Below are 27,072 nucleotides of genomic sequence, written 5' to 3' on the forward strand. Positions count from 1 at the left end.
TTAAAATTCTCTCTTGGTCTTTGGTTTTGGCAAATTTGATAATAATATGTCTTGGTGACTTTCTTTTAAGATCTACCTTATGTGGAGTTCAATGAGTATCTTGGATAGATATCTTCTCATCTTTCACAATATCTGGGAAGTTTTCTGCCAACAAATCTTCAACAATTCTCTCTGTGTTTTCTGTTATCCCTCCCTGTTCTGGTACTCCAGTCACTCGTAGGTTATTTCTCTTGATAGTGTCACGTGATTCTTAAGGTTTCTTCATTTTTTTTAATTCTTTTATCTGATTTTTCTTCAAATATATTGGTGCGAAGTGCTTTATCTTCAAGCTCACCAATTCTGCCTTCTGCTTGCTCAGTTCTGCTCCTCTCACTTTCTATGGTGTTTTCTAATTCTGTAATTTTATTGTTAATCTTCTGAATTTCTGATTTCTGCCTCTGTATGGATTCTTGCAGCTTATTAAATTTTTCATTTTGTTCCTGAATAACCTTTTTAATTTCTTCAACTGCTTTATCTGTGTGTTCCTTGGCTTGTTCTGTGTATTGCGTGATCTCCTTCCTAAACTTGTTCCTGATTTCTTGAAGAGTTCTGTATATTAATCTTTTGTATTCTGCATCTGGCAATTCCAGGAAGGCACCTTCATCCAGAAGATCCCTTGTTTCTATGTTTTGAGAGCTTGTTGACGCGATCATGGTCTGTTTCTTTATGGGACTTGATATTGACTGTTGTCTCCGTGCCATCTATAAATTATTGTATTAATTCATTTTATATTTGCTTACTGTATCGTAGCTTCTTGGTTTCTTTTGTTTTTATATGCCCAAATGGGTTGCTTGATTGAGCTAGCTTGATTATTTTTGCCTTTTAAACCCTGACATCCTGTCACCAGATGGCTGGAGCTCTTATCAGGTATGTGAGCCTAGTAGTCCATTCACTTTTCTTACTTGGATTCAGCTCAGGTGTCCAGGTAGCTGGTCATCAAGTGTGTGGTACAGGCTCTGTCCTACAGTCTTAGAGAGGCATGGGTGATTGGCATAGGTACCAGTATCTGGTTGTAGCAGGGGGTCACTCTCTGAACAAGGCAGGGGGCTGACAACTGTCCCCTGAGTGTCTGTGAGGAAAGCATGTCCCTGTTCCTTAGAGTGTACAGGTGTGTGGGTTCTGCAGACAGACCATGGGCACCCAGTGCTTTTGTTTGTAAGGACTGGGAGGCACCAGTTATCCTTGGACCCCTGTTGCGGGGTGGCTGGGTGACCTGAGTGTAGCTACCAGTCCTTAGGCCCTGATGTGGGTAGGTGACGACCCTGTTTAATATGCAAAGCAGCGTCAAACATCAAACACCCACCTCTCCACCTCACAGTTGAAACAGTTGCAGCCAGCCAACAAAGGCCTGTTCTCCTAAAACAGGTCCACAGAGGTCCATGCAGAGGGGAAAGGTATTCAAAGTCCGCAGACGATTTATGCCTGGACAGGAGCTGCTTCTGTCCTGAGCTCCCCAGGTTGGTGGAGCTGGCAAATTATCTTTTCCTCAGCTGTGAATTTATTCCTACCCCAAGGCCAGGAGAATGGCTGTGAGTGCTTAGCAGGGCTTATCTCAGGCCCAGGGAAATCAACAGCCACTGAGGCTGGCTTGGAGGTGTGTGGCGCGGTAAAATATATGCAAATACTTAGCTTTTGCCAAGAGCACCATTTTTCTCTGGTTCTGGAGTAGGCTGTGTGGCTGGCTGTTTCTCTTTGAAGAAACTGTCGCTGAATGTTACTACCAGCACTCTGCAGTTGCTCCCGGGAATGTTGCCTGAGTGATCCCGGTGAATCAGGTCCAGTGACTCCTCTCCGCTTCTCAACCATCTCTCCCTCCCCCTGTCACTCAGTCCGTTTTCTGACTTTGCCTTTGATGTTCAGGGCTCCTAGCTTGTCATAAATATAATCGTTTTACTTGTTTTTTTCCAGTCTTTTTTTTAAAGAGGGGTCACCGGAAGCTTCTGGCTATTCCGCCATCTCGTGCTCGCCTTGGAAAAAATAATTTTAAAAGAGGATTCTAGTGGTAGTTTTGTGTCTTTAATAAGCAAAACTAGTGATTTTAGAAAAAAAAAATCATTCTTGTATCAAAATGGTAATAACATTTAAAATTTTTATCTCCATTATAGCAAGTGGGACTATTCCAGTGTTACAGAAGGACAAGGATAATACCAATGTCAACGCAGACGTGCAAAAGCTGCAGCAGCAGTTACAGGACATTAAAGAGCAGGTGATGATCTCTTCCTGTGAGCAGTGATTCTGAGAATAGCTTTTCATGTTTTTGTATAAAGCTACTGGTGTTCTCTGTAGTGAGCATAGTTTATATTAATGTATTGCTTGTAGTATTGAATGTTTATAATGAATAATATCTGATTAGAAGATTTTTAATCAGGCAGCTTCCGATATAGAAAACATAAATGGCCAATAATCATACGAAAAAGTAGTCAAGCACATTAGCAATCAGGCAATGAAAATTAAAACTATGAGGTGCGTTTTCACATCCACCAGACTGAAAATGTTTAAGGACTGTTAATGTCAAGTGTTAGGCAGAATGTGTAGCAGCCGTAACTCTCATACACTCTGTGCTGGTGGGAATATAAATTGGTAAAAACAGTTTGCAGAGTAGTTTGTCATTATCTAATAAAGCTAGATAGGATATTGTTTAGGGATATAAACTTGATCAAAACCATGTAGATGGTTTTTAAAGTTAGGGGAGTGATTTTCTTGGCCGGGAATGGCTGGGAGGGGGCACAGGGAAGTTTCTAAAGTACTGATAATCTCATTCCTCGATCTGGGGGCCAATTCATGTGTTAGTTCAGTTGGTGAAATTTTATTGAACTGTAAGCTTATAATTTGTGCACATTTCTGTATATATGTGATACTTCAACTGAAAGTAGAAAAATGTATATGTGTGTATATATATATGTATGTAAAGAAAAGCAAGAGACAGATAAATGCAGAATTCAGGAGAATAGTCATTAGTGAGGGAGGGTGGAAGAGATTGGGAAGAGCATACAGAGAAATTTCAAAAGTATCAGTGGCCTTCTTTGCCCTGCGCTGGGTGTTACGTTGTTCTTTATGTTCTACACATACTAACAGAAGTATTCTTTTATGTCTACTTTAATAAAAACAACAATTAAGAAAGTAGCTAAAATTTGTAGGCATATAATAAGTAAGAGTCATCGCTTCTGCCATTTCTGTCTGATGTTAAAGTAACACAGTAGTGATGTTGCCTTGTGATAACTAATTTAGAATTAAATGTGTATATTTGTTAGGAACTTAAACACCCCATCCGAAAAAGTGAAAACTGTATGATGGGGCCAGTTTTTTGTTTGAAATCTAGCACCTAGTACATACTTGTTACATAATAAATAGGTAAAAATAAAAGTGGATCTATAAATGTTCTCCATGTAGATAGGAACATCTTTGGCTCATTCTAATATAAAATGTTTTTAAAAATTTTGTTGCTCCTTAGCATCTCAACACCATACCCATAAGACACTTACAGAAAGGTAAAACTGATTTTTTTTTTATGAATATGAAATAAATCTTCTGTGGAAAACATTGTATCTTCTAATTGTGAATTGAAATTGTTCCAATAATGACAGCACTTACTGAGCCCTATTATGGATCCTAAAGGCAGAATTCAACTCTATGTAGATCCAAAGTTAAGCTTTCCCAAACAGTTTCTCCTTCCTTAAATAATCCTCATCAGAATTCATCACTAACGTATTTAAACAGTTGTAACAAAAGTCATTTTCTGAGGAATGATGGGGTTTCTTGCAGGGATCCCTTCAAAGTTACCATAAAAACATGTGAATAACTTCATCTTTTAATCTTTAATCTTTGTTACCCTAGTGTCTCCTCAGTAGACAAAAATTAATTTCACATGGTATTATTAAGGAAACATTCATGTCAAAGTAACTTAACACAGGCTGCACTGATGTATTTACTTTTGGAAATAGGAAATTATTAACTACATAGGACTCTTGGAAATTTAGCGGGAAAAAAGAACTATTTTAATGACGCTAAAAAGCTAGTTTGGCTTTTTAAAATCCAAATAGATACGATTTTCTACCGGTTTGCTTCTCAAAACTTCAAGGTAGGTAAACATGACAATTTACTTTGGAGAGGAGTTAAATTAGAGTACAGTTCCTTTTTTTGTTTTTGTTTTTTTTTATTACACTGATCTCTAGAGCTGTGTATATAATGATATTGTCAGAGGCGGTACCTACATTTTCATGTAGACTTCAGGCCTAGTTTATTAGTCTGGCGTTTTTGTTCAGTTATTTCATTTCCATATTATTTGGTTAAGGTGTAACTCAGAATATAGTATTATGATATATTAAGGTACCCCATAGAGTTTCCAAGGAGCGCCTGGCAGATTTGAACTGCCGACCCCTTGGTTAGCAGCTGTAGCACTTAACCACTGCGCCACCAGGGTTTCCATATATTAAGGTAAAATATATTTTTATAAATATAAACTGCGTTTTCATGAATGGATATGTGATTTCCTAGATTGTTTTTAAGTATACTTAGCATACTTCTGAATTTTTCTGAGTTCATGAAGTTCTCATTTAGTAATCTATAATTAAGACTAGTTGTTTTTAAGGGGATCTAAGTAATGCCTGTGGCATAATGCTTAAAAGCAAGAGCTCTGGGGTCACATGACCTGAGTTCACTTGGCTGGCCTTGGGAAGGTTATTAACTCTTCTGAGCCTCAGTTTCCTCATTTTTAAAGTGGGAGTGATAACAAGACTGAGATGGTATCATATCTAGCACAGTGCCTGGTGAGTGTTCCTAGCTATATGGCCACACTGCCTCCCCACCCCCACCCGTTGTGTCATTTTCATACAAGAGAAGAGTAGTACCTAAAAAAAAAAAATCTGAGTCAGACTGAATGAGGCTATTTTCATCAACTTCCTTTTGTACTACCCTAAAAATAAAACCAATATATTTATTTTATAGGGATGACATCTTAACTATTTTTTAAAAATTTAATTTTTAAAAAGTAAAAAAAATTTACTTATTTTGTTCCTTTTTTTAAAATTATGCTTTAAGTGAACATTTACAGTTTGTTTCTCATCCAAAAATTTATACACACGTCGTTATCTGACCCTAGTTGCTCTCCCTGTAATGTGACAGCTCACTCCTCCTTTCTACTCTGTATTTCCCGTGTCCATTCAAACAGCTCCTATCCCTTCTTGCCGTCTCATCTTGCCTCCAGACACGAGCTGCCCATTTAGTCTCATGTATCTACTTCAGCTAAGAAGCATAGTCTTCACAAGTATCATTTTATGTCTTATAGTCCAGTCTAATCTTTGTCTGAAGAGTTGGCTTCGGGAATAGTTTTAGTTTTGGGCCAACAGAGAGTCTAGGGGCCATATCTTTTGGGGTCCCTACTGTCTCAGTCTGGTCTTTTTATGTGAATTTGAGTTCTGCACCCCACTTTTCTCCTGCTCCATCAGGGGCGGTCATTGGTGGTAGCCAGGCACCATCTAGTTCTTCTGGTCTCAGGCTAATGGAGTCCCTGGTTTATATGGCCCTTTCTGTCTCTTGGGCTCATATTTTCCTTGTGTCTTTGGTATTCTTCATTCTCCTTTGCTCCAGGTGGATTGGGACTAATTGATGCAGCTTAGATGGCCAAAAGTTTTTTGGCTAAAAAAGAAAAACAAAATGATGATATTACAGAGTTGTCACAAGTTACACTTAAAAAATGTAAAGTTGTCTCTGCATTTATTACTTTATTTGTTATCTCACATTACAGACCATGTGCCCTGTGTGTTTGGATCGTCTGAAGAATATGATTTTCCTCTGTGGTCACGGAACGTGCCAGCTCTGTGGAGACCGAATGAGTGAATGTCCTATTTGTCGCAAGGCTATTGAGCGAAGAATTCTTTTGTATTAACTAAGAAGCACCGTGTATTTTGTTAGTGAAAGTATTTGGTCATGAGATGTTAGTAACCTTTTAAGCCAGTTGGAGGTTCCAATGAATTAATTTCTGACCATCATAGTTTCTTCACTAGAGTGTAATGAGACTACGTATACCAGAACAAGAAAAACCCCTACAAAACAGTGTTTGAAACTACCTTGTTTTGCTTTTTCTGATTTGAAGAATCAAATCTGTGTAATTCATAGGTAATTTACTTTTAGCTTCTAAGGGTAAAATTCTGTAACAATCTCCTATTATTTTTTCTTTCCATTGCATTTCCTCTTACAGTTCATAAATTAGACCTCAAAAGACATAATTCCTTGTAATCAGTTATCCTTCAGTTTACCATGATTTTATATAGTGAGTTGTCAAAGGTATGTGGAAAAGCCATGCATCAAATTAAAGCGGCAAGTCAAACCATTAGGTTCATCTATATTAAATGATAAAATTACAGTCTAAGTTTCACATATTTAAGGGCATATTTCTATAAGATAACAGAGTTTTCCAAACAATTGTTTCTAAGTTTTTAGAGTAGACAGAAGCATAGAATGAAAGAATGACTTTGCATTTAGCCTATTTTCTAGCTATAAGAGGATTGTTCAACTTGAATCAGATTGCCAGTTTCAAAAAGACCGATACACAAAAAAAGGCAAAATAAGCAATCACAGAGAAGACTTGAAGGGAGAAAAGCATCCAATGAAAGAGCACCTATTAACTGATAATTAACCAGTAGCCCTTCTCATATTAACTGAGAAAAAGTGTACCTCAGTGTTCCACACAGCTACCCGTCCAGGCTTGATCTGAGCAGCGCCATGATCTTGCCCTGTCGGGGCCTCTGAGTTCCTCCGTTCAGCTTTTCTGATGTACGGAATAGTGTAGTGCCCTATGGCCTGAGAAGGATGATGCATTGACCAAAGCCTGCAGTCTTTTCTTCTCCAGACTTAACTAGTTCCTACAGTGTTACTGATCCTGCCTTCGTCGTAGGGCTTCTATTCCCTTTCAGTCAGTGGGACTTACTATAAATAGTCTCTCTTTATACCTACAGATGAGGATATTATCTGAACTGCCAGCAGTATCAAAAGCATAGTAAGTAACCTCATAATAAATACTTTGGAGAGAATGACCGGGATATTTACAGAAATATGTCTGATTGCCTGTAGATTTTTTTTTTTTTTAAACGTGACCTCTGACTCTAGAGTATCTAATCATTTCCTCTTCTTTGAATGAGTAAAATCTTAATATGTCTAGGAAAAATGAAGTACATTCAGATTCATTGCTGCTAGATTATGAATATATTAGCTGTTGGCAGTAGTATGCTATATACTGTGCATAAGCTTCTAAGGATAGGCAGGTATCTTTTGTAGTTTTTTCCCCCTTTTGAATCTGGCTAGCTTTTTTTATTTCATTGTTTCTACTACAACAACTAAATTTGAAAGTAGAAAGTCTCTAGACCTTAAACATCATGTTTCTGGCTGTTTGATTGCTGCTGCCTTAGGCAAGTACTGGTAAAAGTAATGGTGAGCTTTGCTGTCTGATTTTTCAGTCTGAGCAGTTCTGTATCTTGTGTTTAGCTTTGTAACTGTTATTACTTAGAACAGTAAAATTTGAAAATTTATTTTGACTCTACTCGGTTGTCTAATAAAGGGCCACCGAGGTTATTTTTTAAACCATATTTTGAAGTTCTAAAAGTGACCGATGATGTTCATATAGAGAAACAGACTGTCTTCTTGCAGGTTTGGAAACACCTTAAATCAGGATTTACCTTTTCTTCATGCCGTAGGCCAGCCATCCCTGCACTAGATCAAGTGGTAAAGAAGGGGCACCTTGCAGACTTGGTAATAGTTTGGCCAGCCAGAGAGTTGAATGGTCTGCAGCTCTGCTCTACACATCCTTTTTATTTATCTTCTGGACTGCAGTGCTAGAACTTGTATCCCTGAAAGATAATTTTATCTTCCAGACTAGTGTAATTATCCCTTCATATTAAAAATATGAAAATGTATAAACGTGCATTACAAAAGTCAAGAAGTCACTAATTCTAGTGCTAAATACTTGTGGTTTTCCTGTATTATACCACTTTGAGGTTTGTTTTATGAATAGGAAATATTTCTATATTCATGTTTTCAAGCACCTGAAAAACTATTTTAAATTTTTGAGGGGTTTGTGAGAGAGAATAAAATTAAGAACTTAAATCGTTTAAGTGACTTTCCTCCAACTCTGTGAAACTGCTACCTCTTATTGTGTCTCGGAGCTGTACTTTTCCAGTTAGGATATTTCCTTCGCACTGTCACCTCTTTATCGTGTGCCTCAAAAGAATTATTTTCCTAGAATCATCTTTTTAAAATAACTGACCTGCATTCATTCAAAAAAATATTTATTGGGTAACCACTATGCTTCAGGGGCCAGATACACAAAATTAAGAAAAAACGGTCAGCATCTTAGTCCATACAGAATTTCTTGTGCAGCGGTTGTATATATGCAGTATTCTGTAGTCAAAAGAAAGGAACCCAAGGATACTGATAACATTGCTTCCTAGTGTGTCGGAAGAGTTGTCATTAATGCAGTGGTATTTGGGTTCTCTCTCTGTCCTCCCTCACTCCTTTAATCTTCTAGCTAGGATTATCTGTTTTGTTACTCAAAACGCACACACAGAGTTTACCAGATGGTGCTATTCTGATGGTTTTTGTTCACATAAGTTAACGTTCTTCTTATTGCTTATACTATTCTATATACCCAATACGTATTTAATTTTATAGGAGCAAGAAGATTTTTCAAGCAAGATCATTTTGTATTAGTGTAGGAATATTATATTAGACAAGCATTCAGTTTAGCTGGCCAAATTATGCTTGATTAAGATATTTGTAATTTTAAACATCACAAATTGAGCAGCTAGCTACTGAGGCATAGATTAATTGGCAAATAACTTTCTTAAATTTCTGTCTTTGACTATAGGCTTTAAGACCATTTTAGCATATCGAAGTGCATGCTGCTTAAGATTTGTCCCCTTCAAATTCCTGTGTTTGAGAGCTTGCTGGGTTGTTGCTACATAGGAGAAACCTGTTGTCTAGTTACTTGTTGCCCAAATGCTGTTCTTTGTTTGTTCTCACATCTGGACCCTTACTGGACTAGGAAGTAGTTTATCTTATGAACTAAGAGAAATAGGGGGTGGGATAGGATAGGGAGGGCAGTGGGATTATCAGAAGTAGGAAAGAGAAAAGTCAGTGTTTGAGTGTAGAGGAAAAAAAGGATCATGTAGATTTCATCAAAGCAGGAAGTTGAGAGAGTATTGAACAATAAAAAAAACTTATCAATTTCTAGAGTAGTTTAATGGACAATTACTATGTAAATTTATAGGCTTTAATAGAGCTTGCTTTTTAAAAAAAAAAAAATCCAAAAGGAAAAGCACTTATCTTTCAAGTGTTTAAAATGTTTTATAGTAATAATTGGTGTAAAAATTGAATTTTGGAATAGAATTTTGACCATATAGAAATCAAGAAACACCTGAATTATCTTAATAGTTCGTGTTTGCAGGACCTAAAGTCATGGTAAACATCAAGTTTCTAAAATTTTGAGGATGACTGCATTTCTTCTGTCCTTCCCATTCATTAAAGTATCAATAACAATGATAATTAAGTTTTGAATGTGTCTTAATTGGAAAGGTTTGTTATTTCATCTTGAGCCAGAGGGGAGAAACAAATTTTAAACATTAGAATTAGGTTAGCTCTGAATTTGTACTAAATTGGAAAGGTAATAGATTTTCACAAATTATGTGTGCCTTTTTGTTAAAAATGTCAGTTTTCTTTGGTCTGCTTGTAAAAGTTTAAAATATATTTTTGTCTCTCAAAAAAGCCATCTAATTTCATTTGCTTGAATGTTACGATAGGAATGCTTACTGGTATTACTTGATAATCATATATAGACTTGGAACTTTATATATACACATCTGTAACTATAGCAGTATTAATTACAGTTGTACTTCTTTAAAACATTAAATTTGAGGAAACTAATTCTGTCTCGTGTACATTGCTTTGCTATAGTGAGGGAAAACTCCTTTGGAATGAGCCTCAATTTACTGATAGATTTTTAGTAGTAGATGAAAATACATTGCAAAAATCTGAACTAGATAGTGAAGCTGATGAACTGAAATTGTCAATTGCTACCTTGGCATTTTCTACCTCCTTTTCTGTCAGAGTATTACACTTTGCAGCATTTATTCTTATTTGTGAGTACGTAGGAAATGAGAACCTGAGGTTACAACTGAGATTTTTCTTTTGAGAATTTAAACAGAGGTACAGGAGAAATGACTCGTCACAGCTTTTTGGTGCCTCAGTCCATGACCAGGAGTTACAGTTGACGAGTACAAAATGTGTAAGACAGACAGTACTGCTGAGTATTTCATTTTTCCTGTACAGTCTACTTGATTTTGTTTCATAAACATGACTTCTTTCCTCCAAAAAGCAAAATGGTCTTGTAATTTTTTATAAAACAAACCTGTGCCATTTTGTCTGAGATCTGTAATTTCAGGAAGCAGTTGGAAGTTCTGACTCAGGGCTTTTACAGTTTAAGCAATTGTCACATATACTTTGGAAAAATCCATCTACATAACTCTTCAGTGCCTTGAAAGAATTACTGACTTGGCAACAAGCATTAACCCTTTAGAGAAAATGGTCTTCAGTGCGTGAGCATCACCATACACACGTTTGTAAGTCGTGTTGTTTGGCTTGTGTAATTGCCATACTGTATGTGTGCTGGTTTTGGGTAATGCTTTGAAGGAAATTTTCTAGATTTGCACTTGGTATTTGTTTCTAAAAACTGATTATTAATGGCCATGACACTGTTACCAGAAAAGTAATTGTGTTAAGTCGTTATACAAAGTAGCGTGAGTAGCATCTGGGAAAAGGAGACAGAGTTCGTACAGGTAGCTATTTCAGTATGAGAGAAAGATATCTGTGGTAAACACAGATTGTCCTCCCCTCAAATGAAAAAAAAAAGATTGGGTTTTTTAAAAACCTTTTTAAAAGAAAATTATGAATTGCATGTCATTCTTCATGCTAGGCTTGCTTGGGTTGAATCTCGGGTACTGTTTTTCTGCTAACTTCAGTATGCTCGTGCCATTCTAAATGCAGTGTATTTGGTGATAGAAAGCAGTTTTATTGACTCAGAGCAGTGTTTTGCTTTGATTTTTCCAGTGTTTTAAACTTTTACTGGCAGATTAAAGTCTTGTTTGTGAATAGAGTTTCTGTATGGCGAATGATTCTTACTAGCTTTTGTTTAAAAAAAAAAAAAAATGTTTAGCAGGAGCTAAGCTTTTTAAAATAAATGCAAACATTTTACCATCAATAAAACCTATGATGTAATATTATATAAGGCTGTACTCTGATCTTTTGAAAACTTTTTTATAGACATACAAATGAGTTTTGATTCTGAAGGCATAAAACAGATCTCAGTACATCAAATCCGTTATTGGAAAGGGACTCATGTCTTAGAGAAACAAGGGACTACATCCCCAACTCAGTAGAAGAAATGGGTGTCAACAGCTCGAAGACCTTATTGCCGTTGTTTACATTTAGAGCATATCCATATAAAGGGACATAGAAACGCTTCCTGTAACACCTCACACCTTTCAGGATGAAGCTGGGTTGTGACAGCAGTCCGAGGAGGATAGGTTTGATACAAAGTAAACGAGCCTGTCAAGGAGACTCAACTTCGTTCTGTAAAAAAGTTTATTCCACTTCACAACACAGATGTAGATTTCGTTTTCAGAAGGTACACATTTTGAAACAGTGATGTAATTGTTTTGTGACTGCATCGGTATTCGGATGGTTTGAGGGCTGTTTATCAATTTAATAGAAGCTCTTTTTTTTTTTTTCTTGTGAAACGATCGGTAGGTAGGTTGTCTAGTTCCAGTTCAAAAGATGAATTGTGTGTATCTTGGATGTTCAGGAGGAAGATCATCTGAAGCAAAATCTTCTGTTTTATTTGAAATAAAGCATACGTATTCCCACTTTAAAATTGTGAATTTGTTTTGGATAACCTCTAACTGTATTTTTTGTTTATTTCTGTTGCTGTATAATTATTTCATGGCAATATTTTTATTGAAACTCTGTATAGGTTTTTAAAATAAAGACAATTCAGAAAATCTTATATTTTTTATGGTGGATAGTTACTCATCTTGACATAAGTTAAAATTATAGCATTCTCAAAACTTACTGGACAATGAAAACTTCTATATTGACAACACCAGTAGAAGTTTATAACATATTATGAATGCATGGATTAAAGTAGAACCCTAAAAATGATCTCTCAGATAAATTAATTGCAGATGAATGATTGACTGATAGCATATCCCTTTATAACAAAACTAAAGACTCATTTTAAGGGCAAAATATGTTAAACATAATAAGAATATATAAGATAAGAACCGTAACAGAGGCCATCAATCACTGAGTCGATTACATAGCAATGAGAGTCAGGCACCTTTCTCAAAAGCAGATTTTCAAGTTAATATAGATACTATTTTTCATATATTGAAGATTAAAGAATATTGCCCTCCCTTCCCACCAAACACCAATTACATCTTGAGCGGAAGTATAATTTGGGAAATGCTTTTATAGATGAGGTTAATCCTAATTTGATAGGGAAATAGAGATCAGCCAAATCAGCCCTTACTTGCTGACCGTGACCAAATCATACTGAAGAAAGACTGAAGTTCAGAAAGGTTATGTGCTCTTAATATGTTTTAGTACGAGAGTATTAGTTTCCTAATGCTGCTGTAACAAATTCCCACAAACTTCCTGGCTTCAGCTCTGGAGGTCAGAAGTCTGACATGGGCCTCACTGGGCTAAGATCAATGTGTTGGCAAGGCTGTGTTCCTTTCTGGAGGTTTTATGGCAGAATCCATTTCCTTGCCTTTTCCACCTCCTAGAAACTGTCTGCATCCCTTGGTTGGTGGCCCCTTCTGTCTTCAAAACCAGCATGGCCGTTTGTCTCTCACATAGCATCACTCTGATACTGAGTCTTCTTTTGCCTTCCACTCTTCTGGATCCTTGTAATTACATTGAGCCTACCAGATAATCCAGGATAATCTATTTCAAAGTTAGCTGACCCCCCCAACCCCCCCCCCAAAAAAAAACCTGTTGCCGTTGCGTTGATTCTGGCTCATAGCCACTGTATAAGGACAGTACCGTAGGGTTTCTGAGGCTGTAAATCTTCATGGAAGCAGACTGCTTTTTTCCCATGGAGTGGCTGGTGGGTTCAAACCGCTGACCTTTTAGTTAACAGCTGTAGCTCTTAAGCACTACGCAACTAGGGTTTCCAGTTAGCTGATGAGCAACCGGTAATTCCCTGCTGCCATGTAACATATTCACAGGTTCCAGGAATTAGGACATGGACATCTTGGGGGCCACTATTTTGTCTACCACAGTAGACGTGTAGAGAAAATGTCTTCAACAGTGGATTTAGAGAATGGATGTGATTTCTTTAAGAGTTTAACTTAAATCCACCAAAATTAACAGAAGTGATTAATACAGAGTGTGAATGTGAAATGAGTTTCCAAGAAAAGTTGCTCAGAATTCTAAATATATGTTCTAGAGGAAAATGTTAATGCTGTATGCAGTTTAGAAAAATGCTGGCCTGTTACAAATTGATCCTGATTTAACTTTTTTATATCTTATATGGGTGATCTCACCATTAATATGACTAACTACCATCTTATAAGACTCCTGATTCTGTATCCTAAGATTCTTATTCCCAAGAATGATCTCTTCAGCGTCTCTATTTAAGTAGATATGACCCAACATGTTTCAAACTTAAACTATTTCTAATATACTTGTGTTCATTAATAGTATTATTGTCCAGTTTCTGAAACTGTCAAATATTTAGTCACATTTGACTATTTTTTTATCACATTATCATATCTAATTATTTGCTGGATCCTGTAATTGCTTTTTTGGAAATATCTTGAATCCAGCCCTCATCTTCTCTTCCACTGCCTTTGTCAAGGACTTCATCAGCTCTTCCTGGATAATTGACATCACTGCTAACGGGCCCATCGCACTTCAATCTTGCCTCCATAGTGCCACAAGAATTACTGTCCTTTAAGAAAAAGTTTTTTTTGTTTTTTTTTTTTAAGTTCGGCTTAAAAAATTCTGCTTGGTGCTGGCATAACGGGATGTCCATCTGTAAAAAAAAAAAAAAAATGGAACAAGATTTGGATCTCACACCATACACCATACCTCACACCATACACAAAAACTAATTCAAAGCGGATCAAAGACCTAAGTATAAAATCTAAAATGATGGAGATTCAGGGGCCTGTCTTAGTCATCTAGCACTGCTATAACTGAAATACCACAAGTGGATGGCTTTAACAAAGAGAAATTAATTTTCTCACAGTCTAGTAGGCTAGAAGTCCAAATTCAGGGCATCAGCTCCAGGGAAAAGTTTTCTCTATCAGCTATGGAGGAAGGTCCTTTTCGTCAATCTTCCCCTGGACTAGGAGCTTCTCCACACAGGAACCTCGGGTTCAAAGGATGCGCTTTGCTCCCAGTGCTTCTTTCTTGGTGGTATGCAGCCCCCACTCTCTGATTGCTTCCCTTTTATCTCTTGTAAGATAAAAGGTGGTGCAGGCCACGCTCCAGGGAAACTCCCTTCACGTTGGATCAGGGTTGTGATCTTAGTAAGGGTATTATAATCCCACTCTAATCGTCTTTAACATAAACTTAAAATCACAGAATGGAGGACAGCCATGCAATACTGGGGATCATGGCCTAACCAAGTTGACACATTTTGGGGGGACACAATTCAATCCATGACAACTACCATCGATTCTTGATCATATGCCACCTCCTGAAATTACTGAATGTCAACCAATTATTTTTGGTACAATGACTCTGTGTATTCCTTCCATCTTCTTTTGATGCTTCCTGCATTGTTCAATATTTTGCTCATAGAATCCTTCAATATTGCAACTCAAGGCTTGAATTTTTTCTTCAGTTCTTTTAGCTTGAGAAATGCCAAGTGTGTTCTTCCCTTTTGGTTTTCTAACTCTAGCTCTTTGCACATATTATAATACTTTACTTTGTTTTTTTGGACTGCGTTTTGAAATCTTGGGTTCAGCTCTTTTACGTCATCATTTCTTCCATTCACTTTAGCTACTCTGTGTTCAAGAGCAAGTTTCAGAGTCTCTTTGCATTTTGGTCTTTTCTTTCTTTCCTGTCTTTTTTAATGACCTTTTGCTTTCTTCATCTATGATGTCCTTGATGTCATCCCACAACTTCTCTGGTCTACTGGATAGAAAAAAATTTTTTTCACTTAAAATGATTGGAGATGTAGAAAAAGAAAAGCAGACATGGAAAAAGAACAAGACACTACTAAAAAAAAAATCTAGACAGATTTAAAAAAGAACAAAAGAGCTTCTCATAGTGACCCTATAGGACAGAGTGAAACTGCACCATAGTGTTTCCAAGTAGCAGCTGGTGGATTCAAACTGCTGACCTTTGGTTAGCAACCGTATCTCTTAACCACTGTTAAATCAGGACTCCAAAAGAGCTTCTAGGAATGAAAATTTTAATCATCGAAACTAAAAATCAGTGGTGGGTTAAATGGATTGGATAGAAAAATTAGTAAACTGTAGGGTGGACTAGAGAAAATTACACAGAAGGTAGCAAAAATGGAAAAGAAATGCAACTGTGAAGGAAAGATTGAAAACATGGAAGATAAAGTCCAACGTTGGCTTAATAGAAAATCCAGAGGAAGAGAAAAAAGCAAGAGGGAAAGACAATTTTTAAAGAATCAGAATTAGGAAGCACAGAATAAATAAAAGTAAACATATGCCTAGACATATTCTGAAACTGTAGAACAGCAAAGATGAAAAGAAGATCTCTAAAACAGCCAGAGAAGAAAGAATATGTAAAGGAATGACAATTAACTTCTCAGCAACAATAATAAAAAGCCAGAAGATAATGAAATATCATTAAAATGCAGAAAGACACTCAATTCTATACTCAGCTAAATGGAGTGAAGGTGGAATAAAAACATTTTCCAATGAACAAAAACTAACAGTCTCATAAAAAGGAACTAAAAAATTGACTTTAGAAAGAAAGAAATTAAATGTAGAAGAGTGAAATGAGATATAGGAAGAAATGGTGAGTAGTCTGGTAAATCTAAACAAGCACTGTGTAAGTAATAATAATGATTAATTTTGGGGGGTATAAGAACAGGGAGGAACTAAGATGTTGGACAATAACATGTAAGTTGGGGTTGATAATTGGATTTAAAACATTATAGGTGCTGGTTTTGTATATGATGTGGATGGAGTTATTGACTAATCTTAGATTTTGGTAAGTCAGGCATTTCATGTTAAAGTATTAAGGATAACCACTAAAAGAATACAAGTAGAATATGTGACTTCCAGTCCGGTAATGGGGAAAAACAACATAAATAAAACCTGATCAATCAAGAAGAGAGACCTAAGAGAGCAAAAAAAGAAGAAAAATGATTGAAATGAATATATCACTAATAATAAATGTAAATGGACTTGCAGTTAAGTTAGATTGTCAGACATAAACAGGTCCCAACTATATGCTGTTTAACACAAAACATAACTTCACATATAAAAACAAACATTAACAAAATTAGAAATTGGCAAATCACAATCTCAGTGGGAGATTAGCACATCAAACAGCCACTACTCCTCAAAAAAATATTTGGTATAAAGAGAACCTCTAGTATAAAAATGGTGACAACTTAATCACTTCCTCCTCACAGAAGCCACCCAGGACAACAGGGAGAATAGACATCCACATATATGTATGTACATACATATGTGCACCCACATACTTCATTTTCAGCAAAACTAGACATCAGAGAAAAGCTGCAAACTCCAAGTATGTGTGCTGACAAGAGAAGCTGAGAAAGTGGCATTGGGGGTGTCAATAACCTGAGTGAAAAGCACCAAGGCATTGAATAAAATATTTCAGAAAGCACAAGCACAAATTCATTTTCTAAAAGTGAAGGAACAACACTGATTTGCAAAAGCAAATGCTAAAACTACTGTAGAAGGCCTGAGTTCAAACAGGCAGAAGCTACTCAAAGCAAGCAAAGTTGGAGAGAGGAGGCTCAGAAAGTGATGAAGAGGACCCAATGGTGGTAATCCTAAAGGTGCAAGCAAAAAATGTACACCTTCTGAACTTGAGGGAATTATCTTGAGGTGTGAGGAAACTGGTGAGTTCAGAGCTGGTATTAACAAACTCTCTAGTTTCTGCAATAAAAAAGTGTGGCTGCCCAGAAATGCAGAAAAACAGAAGTGCTGTGTTTTAAAACAAAGAACAACAACAACAACAAAAAACTGTCTCCGTGGCCACGGTAGAGGAGACTCCCTACCCTGTAAAGTCTGAAATGCTCTCCCTCACTCTCAGTGAGGAACCTCTAGTAAATAACTGGTCCAGAAAAATGGAATTCATTCGTTCATGAATAACAAAGACTTTGGACAGTGTATCAATAATAAGAGAGGAAAAAGCAGCAAATGGAGAATACCACCATAAAAATAATGCTATAGAACAGATTAAAATGATTACCAAACATTTCACCATATTGCTGCTATGAAGGAACACCACAAAGTGCAAGCACAAAAACACCACAAGAACTCAGGAGAGCAATGGCAAGACAATAGAAGGAGGTGGAATGTGGGCTGGCAGAACTTAGGAAAGAAATGGAAGCTAAAATTTTTGCCAAAACTAAAATGAAGATGAAAGAATAGACACTGTGAGAAATCAGGAAAAGAGCATAGAGCACAGAAAAAAGAAAAGCACCCAAAATGAAGTGGAAATAAAAAGTTTAAAAGGTTTAGGAAGAAATGATAAAGATAGACTGATGGAGAAAATTCTTCATACACATAATTAAATTTCCTGAGAAAGAAAACCCAAACAATGGAAGACAATATTTAAAAATATAACTTAAAGAATCTCCTGCATTCAGAGAAGACTTGAGACATTCAATGGCCACCAAAAAGCATGAAAAGATGTTCAACATCAGTAGCCATCAGAGAGATTCAAATCAAAACCACAATGAAATACTGTTTCACTCCCATTAGGAAGCCTAAGATTAAAAAAAAAAAAAAGCAAAAACAGAAAGTAACAAATGTTGACAAGAATGTAGAGAAATTGGGACATTTATCCATTGCTGATTGGAATGCAAAATGGTACAGCTGTTGTGGGAAACAGTGTGGCGGTTCCTCAAAAAAACTAAAAATAGAACTATCTTACCTGTTAAAAACCTGTTACCATAGAGTTGACTCTGACTCATAGCGACCCTGTAGGACAGAGTAGAACTGCTCCATAGGGTTTCCAAGGCATGCCTGGTGGACTTGATGCAGCTGAACCCTTAAACCCTATGCCACCAGGGTTTCCAGAACTACCTTATGACCCAGCAGTTCCATTCCTAGGGTTATACCCAAAAGAATTGAAAACAGAGGCTCTCAAACAGGTATTTGTACATTAGTGTTCATTGCAGCATTACTCACAATAGCCAAAAAGTGGAAACAACCTAAATGCCCATCAATGGATGAATGGATAAACAAAATGTGGTATGTGCATACAATGGAATACTACTTAGCCAGTAAGAGAAATGAAGTCTTGATACATGCTACAATACAGATGGAGCTTGAAGACATCATGCTGAATGAAATAAGTCAATTGCAAAAGGATGAATATTGCATGACTTCAATGATATAAAAAGACATGAACAGGCAAAAGTATAGAGATCAAAGTTTATTAGTGGTTACCAGGGGCAGGAGGGAGGAATTAGGGGATTATTGCTTTTGAAGCCCTGAGTTTCTGTTTACAGTGATAGAAAACTTGCATTGATTAAGGGTAGGGTTGCACAGCTGATTCATGTAATTACTGTCAATAGGTTGTACACCTGTAAAAGCTGAATTGGAAAAAGTGTGATAGATATATTTACAACAATGACAAAAAACAAAAAAAAGAGGAGCTGCTAAGCCTGTGTATGGACAACCAAACACTTCATGGGATTTGGTTCCTTGGTTTGGAGGTTTAGGGTCATAGTTTCATGAGACATTCCAGTTAATTGGCCTAATATCATGTTTTTAGTGATTCTATTCTATCTTCTAGTTCATTGTGTAGTTTCTGGGGTCTTGAAAGCTTGCAAGTGGCCATCCGCAGCACAACAATTGATCTCTATTTGCCTGGAGCAACAAAGGAAGAAGGAGAGTCAAGGATAGGAGGAGAAAATGGTATGTGTAGCTAACGGCCTCTGTGAACAACTGTCCCCTTTGCCACGAAACCAGAAGAACTGAATGATGCCTGGCTACCATTACTGAATATTTCGATCAAAGATTCTAAAGAAGAATCCTGATCAAAAAGGGGAAAATGCATAACAGAACTTAAAATTCTCATGGACTCCAGAATTTCTGGAGCCATGGAGGTTGAATGAATCCCTGAAACTATTGCCCTGAGATAATCTTTAAACCTTAAGCCAAAAGATATCTCCTGAAGTCTTCTTAAAACAAAACAATGGTTTAGCTTAACTAGTAAAGAATGTCTGCCTTGAGCATTGTGCTCTTTAAGAGCTATTTATGCGTGAGCAAATTGACAACAACAACTAGAAAAATTAGATAGGAAACTTAGGGAACAGTGGCTTTATATTAATGGGAAAGGAACAGCTTGGAAAAGAAGGGTGAGAATCGTTGCACAACTTGAAGAATGTAATCAATGTGATTGAATTGTACGTGTAGAAATTGTTGAGTTGTATGTTTTGCGGTCTATATTCTCAACAACAACAGCAAAGATAAATTATATACATAAAAAAGAGAAGACTTGAGGGCGAATGACTTCAGCATAACAGTATGAGAAGCTCTGCTGACCCACTGCCCAGTGAAACTGGTGAAACTATTAAGAACAGCCACTCAAAACCCCCAGAAATAGTCCTAAGGGCAAACAGCACATTAAGAAACATTTATTCAAGAAAACCTATGAAAACTCAGAGAAACAGAACAACGAGAACAGAAATAATGAAAATGTTCACACATTATCAAGAATGTAACTGAACGACTTGTGTAGAAATTGTTGAATGGGACCTGTTGGGTAAACCTTCATTGAAAACACAATGAAGTATTATTAAAACAAACAAAAAACACTCAGTAAGAAAGGTATGAGTTTGTAGTGTTTGAACCAAGACTGCTCCTTCCCTGCTCCCTCTCAGCTCAGGAAGTTGGAGAATATACTCCAGACTGCTACATTATGAACACAGGGATCCCTGTCCCCCCAGCTCCCACCTGGAGAGCTTTCCTTTTTGGAGGATTTCAACATTAATTTTCTGTCCCCAACTGCCTGTTGCTGAAGGTAAGTCCTGGGCGAGTGTGATTGAGAGGTGGGAGCTACCTTCTTACCTAACTTATGGAACAGAGACTCTATGTCGGGTGTGGCACTACTGGGGCCCTGATAGCCTTTTCCCTGGCTCATGAGGTGCTGGTTTCATGTTGTTAGAGACAAGCCAAGAGAATCTCAGGCTGCTTCCCCCACTCCACCAAATGGTCAGCTTGTAGGGTGAGGTTGTCACAGAGAGAGAAGCTTGCCATTGCCCCCACATCCTGCTCCAGAACCCTGGCTCAGAAATTTTGCCTGAGGGGAGAAGCAGGTCTTAAAACTGAAAGCTTCTAATCTCTTCCCAAACAAACTGACTTTGCAACAAAATGTGAAGAAATTTAAGCCTAAGCGTGCTCTCAAGAATAGCTGAGGTTGTCACAAAAGGCATTTGGGAGGGGATTCATGGATCTAATGAAGACAGAGCCTAGACTATAGGTCAGTAGTTTGCAGGAGATAACCAGGGAATATGACAGCTGGTAGAACCCTCTTGGGGTCAGAGATAATATAAAAATTGACCTCAGAAATGATTCCTTCAAAGGAGCCACAATTTGATTGGATTAGTTTGTAGAGGAATTTATGCCCTACGGCATTGTTGAAAACAATATTAGAGGCTTAACACTGGTGGGGAGAGGAAGAAGTGAATGACTTCAGTAAAATAATCCAGCCAGTTGCTAAATTCCTAAACAAATAAACAAGCAAATAATAATAATAAGTCTTGGGGAGAGGAAGGGAGACCAGTATCCAGAATTGCTGCAATATATTATCTAAGAGTGAAGCATCCAACAAAACTTATGAGCATGCAAAGGAACAGGAAAGTGTGACCCATACACCAGAAAAATGCATGCAATAGAAACTGCCTATGAGAGCAACCAGATATTGAATTTAATGGAAAAAGATTTCAAAGTAACCATCATAAATATGTTTACAGAACCAAAAGAAAGCATGATTAAAGAAGGAGAAGGTATGATTGCAATGTCACATCAAATAGAGAATATAAATAAAGAAAGAGAAATTATAAAAAAGGAATCAAATGGAAATTCTAGGGTTGAAAAGTGCAATAACTGAAATAAAAAGTTCACTAGAAGGGCTCAAGAGTAGATCTGAACTGGCAGAAAAAAGAATTAGTGAACTTAATTGTGTAGGATACATTCATTATTCCAAAGTCAGATCTAGAAAAAAGCATATTCAAAGAAGTCCAGTTTCTTGGGGCAATTACAAAGGTATCACCACTGATGCTGAATCAATTCTGACTCATAGTGACCCTGTAGGACAGAGAAGAACTGCTCCATAGGGTTTCCAAGGCTGTAAATCTTTACAGAAGTAGACTGCTACATTTTTCTTCTGTAGAGTGGCTGATGGAGTTTGAACCACAACCTTTCGGTTAGCAGCTGAGTGCTTAACCACTGCACCACCAGGGCTCCTTACAAAGGTGTAACATTCACATAATGGGAATACCTGAAGGAGAAGAAAGGCACAGAAGAAATATTTGAAGTAATAATAACTGAGAATTTTCCAAAATTGGAGAAAGACACCAAACTACAGATCCAGGAAGCTCAGAAAATATCAAGCAGATTAAATACCAAAAATATACGCCTAGGCATATCATATTCAAACTTCAGAAAATCTTGAAGCCAGGGCCCGCAGGAAGCTTCCTATAAAAGAACAAGGATAAGAATTACATTGGACCCCTTCAGAAACCACAAAAATAAGAAGAGAGTGGAGTGAAATATTTAAAGCATTGAAAGAAAAAACCCTCACCAACCTAGAATTCTATACCCAGCAAAATTATGTTTCAAAATTTAAGAAGAAATAAAGACCTTCTCATATAAACAAAAACTGAGGGAATTTGTTGCCAGTAGACCTGCCTTGTAAGCAATGCCAAAACACATTCTTCAAAGAGAAGGGAAATGATATAGGTCAGAAACTTGGACCTACATAAAGAAAGGAAGCATGTTCAAGAAGGAATAAATTAAGGTAAAATAAAATCTTCAATTTTTCTTATTCTTAACTGATCAAAGAAATCTAGCTTCTATTCCTGTCCCCTCCTCCCTGTTCTCTTCATTCCCCCATAAGTAACAATTTAAAAAATGTTATGGTTTATTAACTCTCCATTGTGTTTATTTTGATATCAGCAAATACACACATATATAGCGGTACCCTCCTTCCATTGTTAGGCATAAATATGCATAATATATCTGTTTTCTCCACATAACCTCTCACATTTTAATAACAATGAATTTTAACATCTTAGTATATGTGAAGAACTTTTAAAAATATCTCATTTTTGGTGAAAATATACACCTGTTCAACAATTCCTACATGTACAGTTCAATGACATTGATTACATTCTTCATGTTGTGTCACTATTCTTACTGTCTTTCCCCATATTGTTTCACCACCATTGACTTAGATTCACTGCCCCATAAATTACTCATTTTTGCTTTAGAGTTACCATTGTCAGTTTGATCTGATATAGATAATTCTTTGAAAGAGCACAATGCTTAAGGCAAACATTCTTTACTATTCAGCTAAACTGTTGTTTAGCTTGAAGATGACTGGGGTTACTCCAGCCTCAACGAGTCCAGTAAGTTTGTAGTCCACAAGAAATTTAAAATTCTGTTCCATGTTTTCCCTCTTTTGGTCAGGACTCATGTATTGAGTCCTTGACCAAACTGTGAAGAACTTTTATTTTTTTTTTTAAATGCTGAGGACAGGGAGACAAAGAAAGGAAAGATAGTACACATTATCATTCCAGGTAAACACCCTTCTGGTATTCTCTGCTTTCAGCCAGGATCCATCTGACATCAGCAATGATATCCCGGGTTCCACGTCCTCTTCCGAAACCAGCCTGAATTTCTGACAGTTCCCTGTCGATATACTGCTGCAGCCATTTTTGAATGATCTTTGGCAAAATTTTGCTTGCGTGTGATACTAATGATATTGTTGTTTAATTTCCACATTCAGTTGGATCACCTTTCTTGGGAATAGGCATAAATATGGATCTGTTCCAGTCAGTTGGCCAGGAAGCTGTCTTCCATATTTCTTGTCATAGATGAGTGAGCACCTCCAGCTCTGCATCCATTAGTTGAAACATTTCAATTGATATTCCATCACTTCCTGGAGCCTTGTTTTTCATCAATGCCTTCAGAGCAGCTTGGACTTCTTCCTTCAGTACCATCGGTTCCTGATCATATGCAACCTCTTGAAATGGTTGAACATCGACTAATTCTTTTTGGTGTAATGACTCTGTGTATTCCTTCCATCTTCTTTTGATGCTTCCTGCATCATTTAATATTTTCCCCATAGAATCCTTCACTATTGCAACTTGAGGGTTGATTTTTTTCTTCAGTTCTTTCAGCTTGAGAAACACCGAGCGTGTTCTTCCCTTTTGGTTTTCCGTTTCCAGCTCTTTGCACATGTCATTATAATACTTTACTTTTTCTTCTCGAGCTGCCCTTTGAAATCTTCTGTTCTTTTACTTCATTAATTCTTCCTTTTGCTTTAGCTGCTTGACGTTTGAGAGCAAGTTTCAGAGTCTCCTCCAACATCCATCTTGGTCTTTTCTTTCTTTCCTGTCTTTTCAGTGACCTATTGCTTTCTTCATGTATGATGTCCTTGATGTCATTCCACAACTCATCTGGTCTTCAGTCACCCGTGTTCAATGCATCAAATCTATTCTTCAGGTGATCTCTAAATTCAGGTGGGATATACTCAAGGTCATATTTTGACTGTCGTGGACTTGCTCTGATTTTCTTCAGTTTCAGCTTGAACTTGCATATGAGCAATTGGTGGTCTGTTCCACATTCGCCCCCAGCCTTGTTCTGACTGATGATATTGAGCTTTTCTATCGTCTCTTATCACAGATGTAGTCAATTTGATTTCTGTGTGTTCCATCTGGCAAGGTCCATGTGTACAGTCACCATTTATGTTGGTGAAAGAAGATATTTGCCTTGAAGAAGTTGTTGATCTTGCAGAATTCTATCATTTGATCTCCAGCATTGTTTTTGTCACCAAGGCTATATTTTCCAACTACTGATCCTTCTCCTTTGTTTCCAACTTTCACATTAAAATCACCAGTAATTATCAATGCATCTTGATTGCATGTTCGATCAAGTTCAGACTGCAGCAGCTGATAAAAATCTTCTGTTTCTTCATCTTTGGCCCTATAGGTTGGTGTGTATATTTGAATAATAGTCATATTAACTGGTCTTCCTTGTAGGCATATGGATATTATCTTATCACTGACAGCACTGTACTTCAGGATAGATCTTGAAATTTCTTTTTGACGATGAATGCAACACCATTCCTCTTCAAGTTGTCATTCCCAGCATAGTAGACTATGTGATTGTCTGATTCAAAATGGCCAATACCAGTCCATTTCAGTTCACTAATGCCTAGGATATCGATGTTTATGCATTCCACTTCATTTTTGACAATTTCTAATTTTCCTAGATTCCTAGATGTTTACCTGTGTTTTATTGACTATGCAAAGGCATTTGACTGTGTGGATCATAAGAAATTATGGATAACATTGCAAAGGATGGGAATTCTGCAACACTTAATTGTGCTCATGAGGAACCTTTACATAGATCAAGAGGCAGTTGTTCAGACAGAACAAGGGGGTACTGATTGGTTTAAAGTCAGGAAAGGTGTGTGCCAGGGTTGTATTCTTTCACCATACCTATTCAGTCTGTATGCTGAGCAAATAATTCGAGAAGTTGGACTATATGAAGAAGAACGGGCATCAGGATTGGAGGAAGACTCATTAACAACCTGCATTATGCAGATGACACAACCTTGCTTGCTGAAAGTGAAGAGGACTTGAGGCACTTACTAATGAAGATCAAAAACCACAGGCCTCAGTATGGATTACACCTCAACATAAAGAAAACAAAAATCCTCACAACTGGCCCAATGAGCAACATCATGATAAACAGAGAAAAGATTGAAGTTGTCAAGGATTTCATTTTACTTGGCTCCACAATCAACAGCCATGGAAGCAGCAGTCAAGAAATCAAAAAACGCATTGCATTGGGTAAATATGCTGCAAAGGACCTCTTCAAAGTGTTGAAGAGCAAAGATGTCACCTTGAAGACTAAGGTGCACCTGACCCAAGACATGATATTTTCAATCGCATCCTATGCATGTGAAAGCTGGACAATGAATAGGGAAGACCGAAGAAGAATTGACACCTTTGAATTGTGACGTTGGCAAAGAATATCGAACATACCATGGACTGCCAGAAGAAAGAACAAATCTGTCTCAGTAAAAGTACAACCAGAATGCTCCTTAGAAGCAAGAATGGTTAGACTGCGTCTTACACACTTTTGGACGTGTTGTCAGGAGGGATCAGTCCCTGGAGGAGGACATCATGCTTGGCAGAGTACAGGGTCAGCGGAAAAGAGGAAGACCCACAACGGGGTGAATTGACACAGTGGCTGCAACAATGAGCTCAAGCATAACAACGATTGTAAGGATGGAACAGGACCGGGCAGCGTTCCGTTCTGGTGTGCATAGGGTCGCTATGAGTTGGAACCGACTCGATGGCACCTAACAACAGCAATGAATCATTCCAGGGCTTGGAGACCTTTGGGAGAATAACTTAAAAATCACAATTCTGGGCTGCTTTGGCTTGACAGGTTGAGAAGTCAGGGTTGCTCAGAAGGCTGCAGGGGCGTGCCATGCAGTGCTGTGATCATGCTCTAAGCCGGGCAGTTTGGTTTTCTCTAACCCAGTCTCCCCAGTTTAGTTCAGTGTTTGTTATCCTTCAGCCCCCATCTCCTTTCCTCTAGGAAAAAGGGAAAAGAAGATGGAGGAGGCATTGCGCAGGCATCTAGTATCTGTGGTGGGTGAAAAGCAAGTCAGCCTTATGCTCAAGTTGAACTGTCCATCTTATGAAACCTCCCTACTGGGCTTCTTATTCCAAAACAATAGGGGCCTCAACCTAGGAAAATGGGAATTGCCTCCTTCCAGTTGCAGCGAAGAGTATTTACTTCTGAGTAGGATCTTAGGCATTTCCTATGGGAAGATAAATTAAGACATATACCAAAGCTCAAGACTGTCCTCCTGGCTCTATTTGGGAGTGGAGGTGGTTTCTGTGCCCCCTCCCCCAAACCCCTCCTTTGGAATTCTGCTTGCATAAGGCAAACCAAGCTTCCTGTACAAGAAGAAATGTTTTCTATCTGTGTTGTAAGAGACTGTGTCAAACCTGATCTCAACTGAGGAAATTGTTAATTTAAAAGAACTTATTTCTCTCTCTTTTTTAAAGATAATGTATACAGGAGAGTCGAATGAGTATCATGATAATGATTAAATATATCCATCATATTTAATGGCGGCAAAATAAACACTTATTTAACACCTACTATGCTTTTTTTTTTTTTTTTATGCTAGGAGTCAGAATTGACTTGATGGCAACAGGTATATGCCATGCAGGAGCCCGGGTGCTGCAGTGGTTAAGAGCTCAGCTGCTAACCCAAAGGTAGGCAGTTCTTATTCACCAGCAGCTCCTTGGAAACCCTACGGGGCAATTCTACTCTGTTCTATAGGGTCACTATGAGTTGGAATTGACTCGACTCGACAGCACTGGGTGTTATGGGTTGGAATTGATACAATGATTTTTTTTTTTTATGTATATCATGCAAGGAATGTTGATGGCACAGTGGTTAAGTGCTCCGCTGCTAACCCAAAAAACCGTGGTTCAAACCCACCAGCTGCTCAGTGGGAGAAAGATGTGGCAGTCTG

The 27,072-nt window shown here is 37.5% G+C and overlaps 1 protein-coding gene across 1 annotated transcript in view; it reads left to right on the plus strand.

Moving 5' to 3' along the window:
* The window catches only part of MIB1 (MIB E3 ubiquitin protein ligase 1), a 155,300-nt gene extending 143,212 nt beyond the window's left edge, over positions 1-12,088 (plus strand). Inside the window, exons 20-21 of the mRNA XM_049901936.1 lie at positions 2,145-2,245; positions 5,783-12,088. Of these exons, the coding sequence (XP_049757893.1) occupies positions 2,145-2,245; positions 5,783-5,923 (242 nt within the window). The 3' untranslated portion in view covers positions 5,924-12,088. The remainder of the gene's footprint in view (positions 1-2,144; positions 2,246-5,782) is intronic.
* Positions 12,089-27,072: the final 14,984 nt, after the last annotated feature.

The sequence above is a fragment of the Elephas maximus genome, chromosome 11, assembly GCF_024166365.1.
Source record: "Elephas maximus indicus isolate mEleMax1 chromosome 11, mEleMax1 primary haplotype, whole genome shotgun sequence".
Lineage (NCBI taxonomy): Eukaryota > Metazoa > Chordata > Mammalia > Proboscidea > Elephantidae > Elephas > Elephas maximus.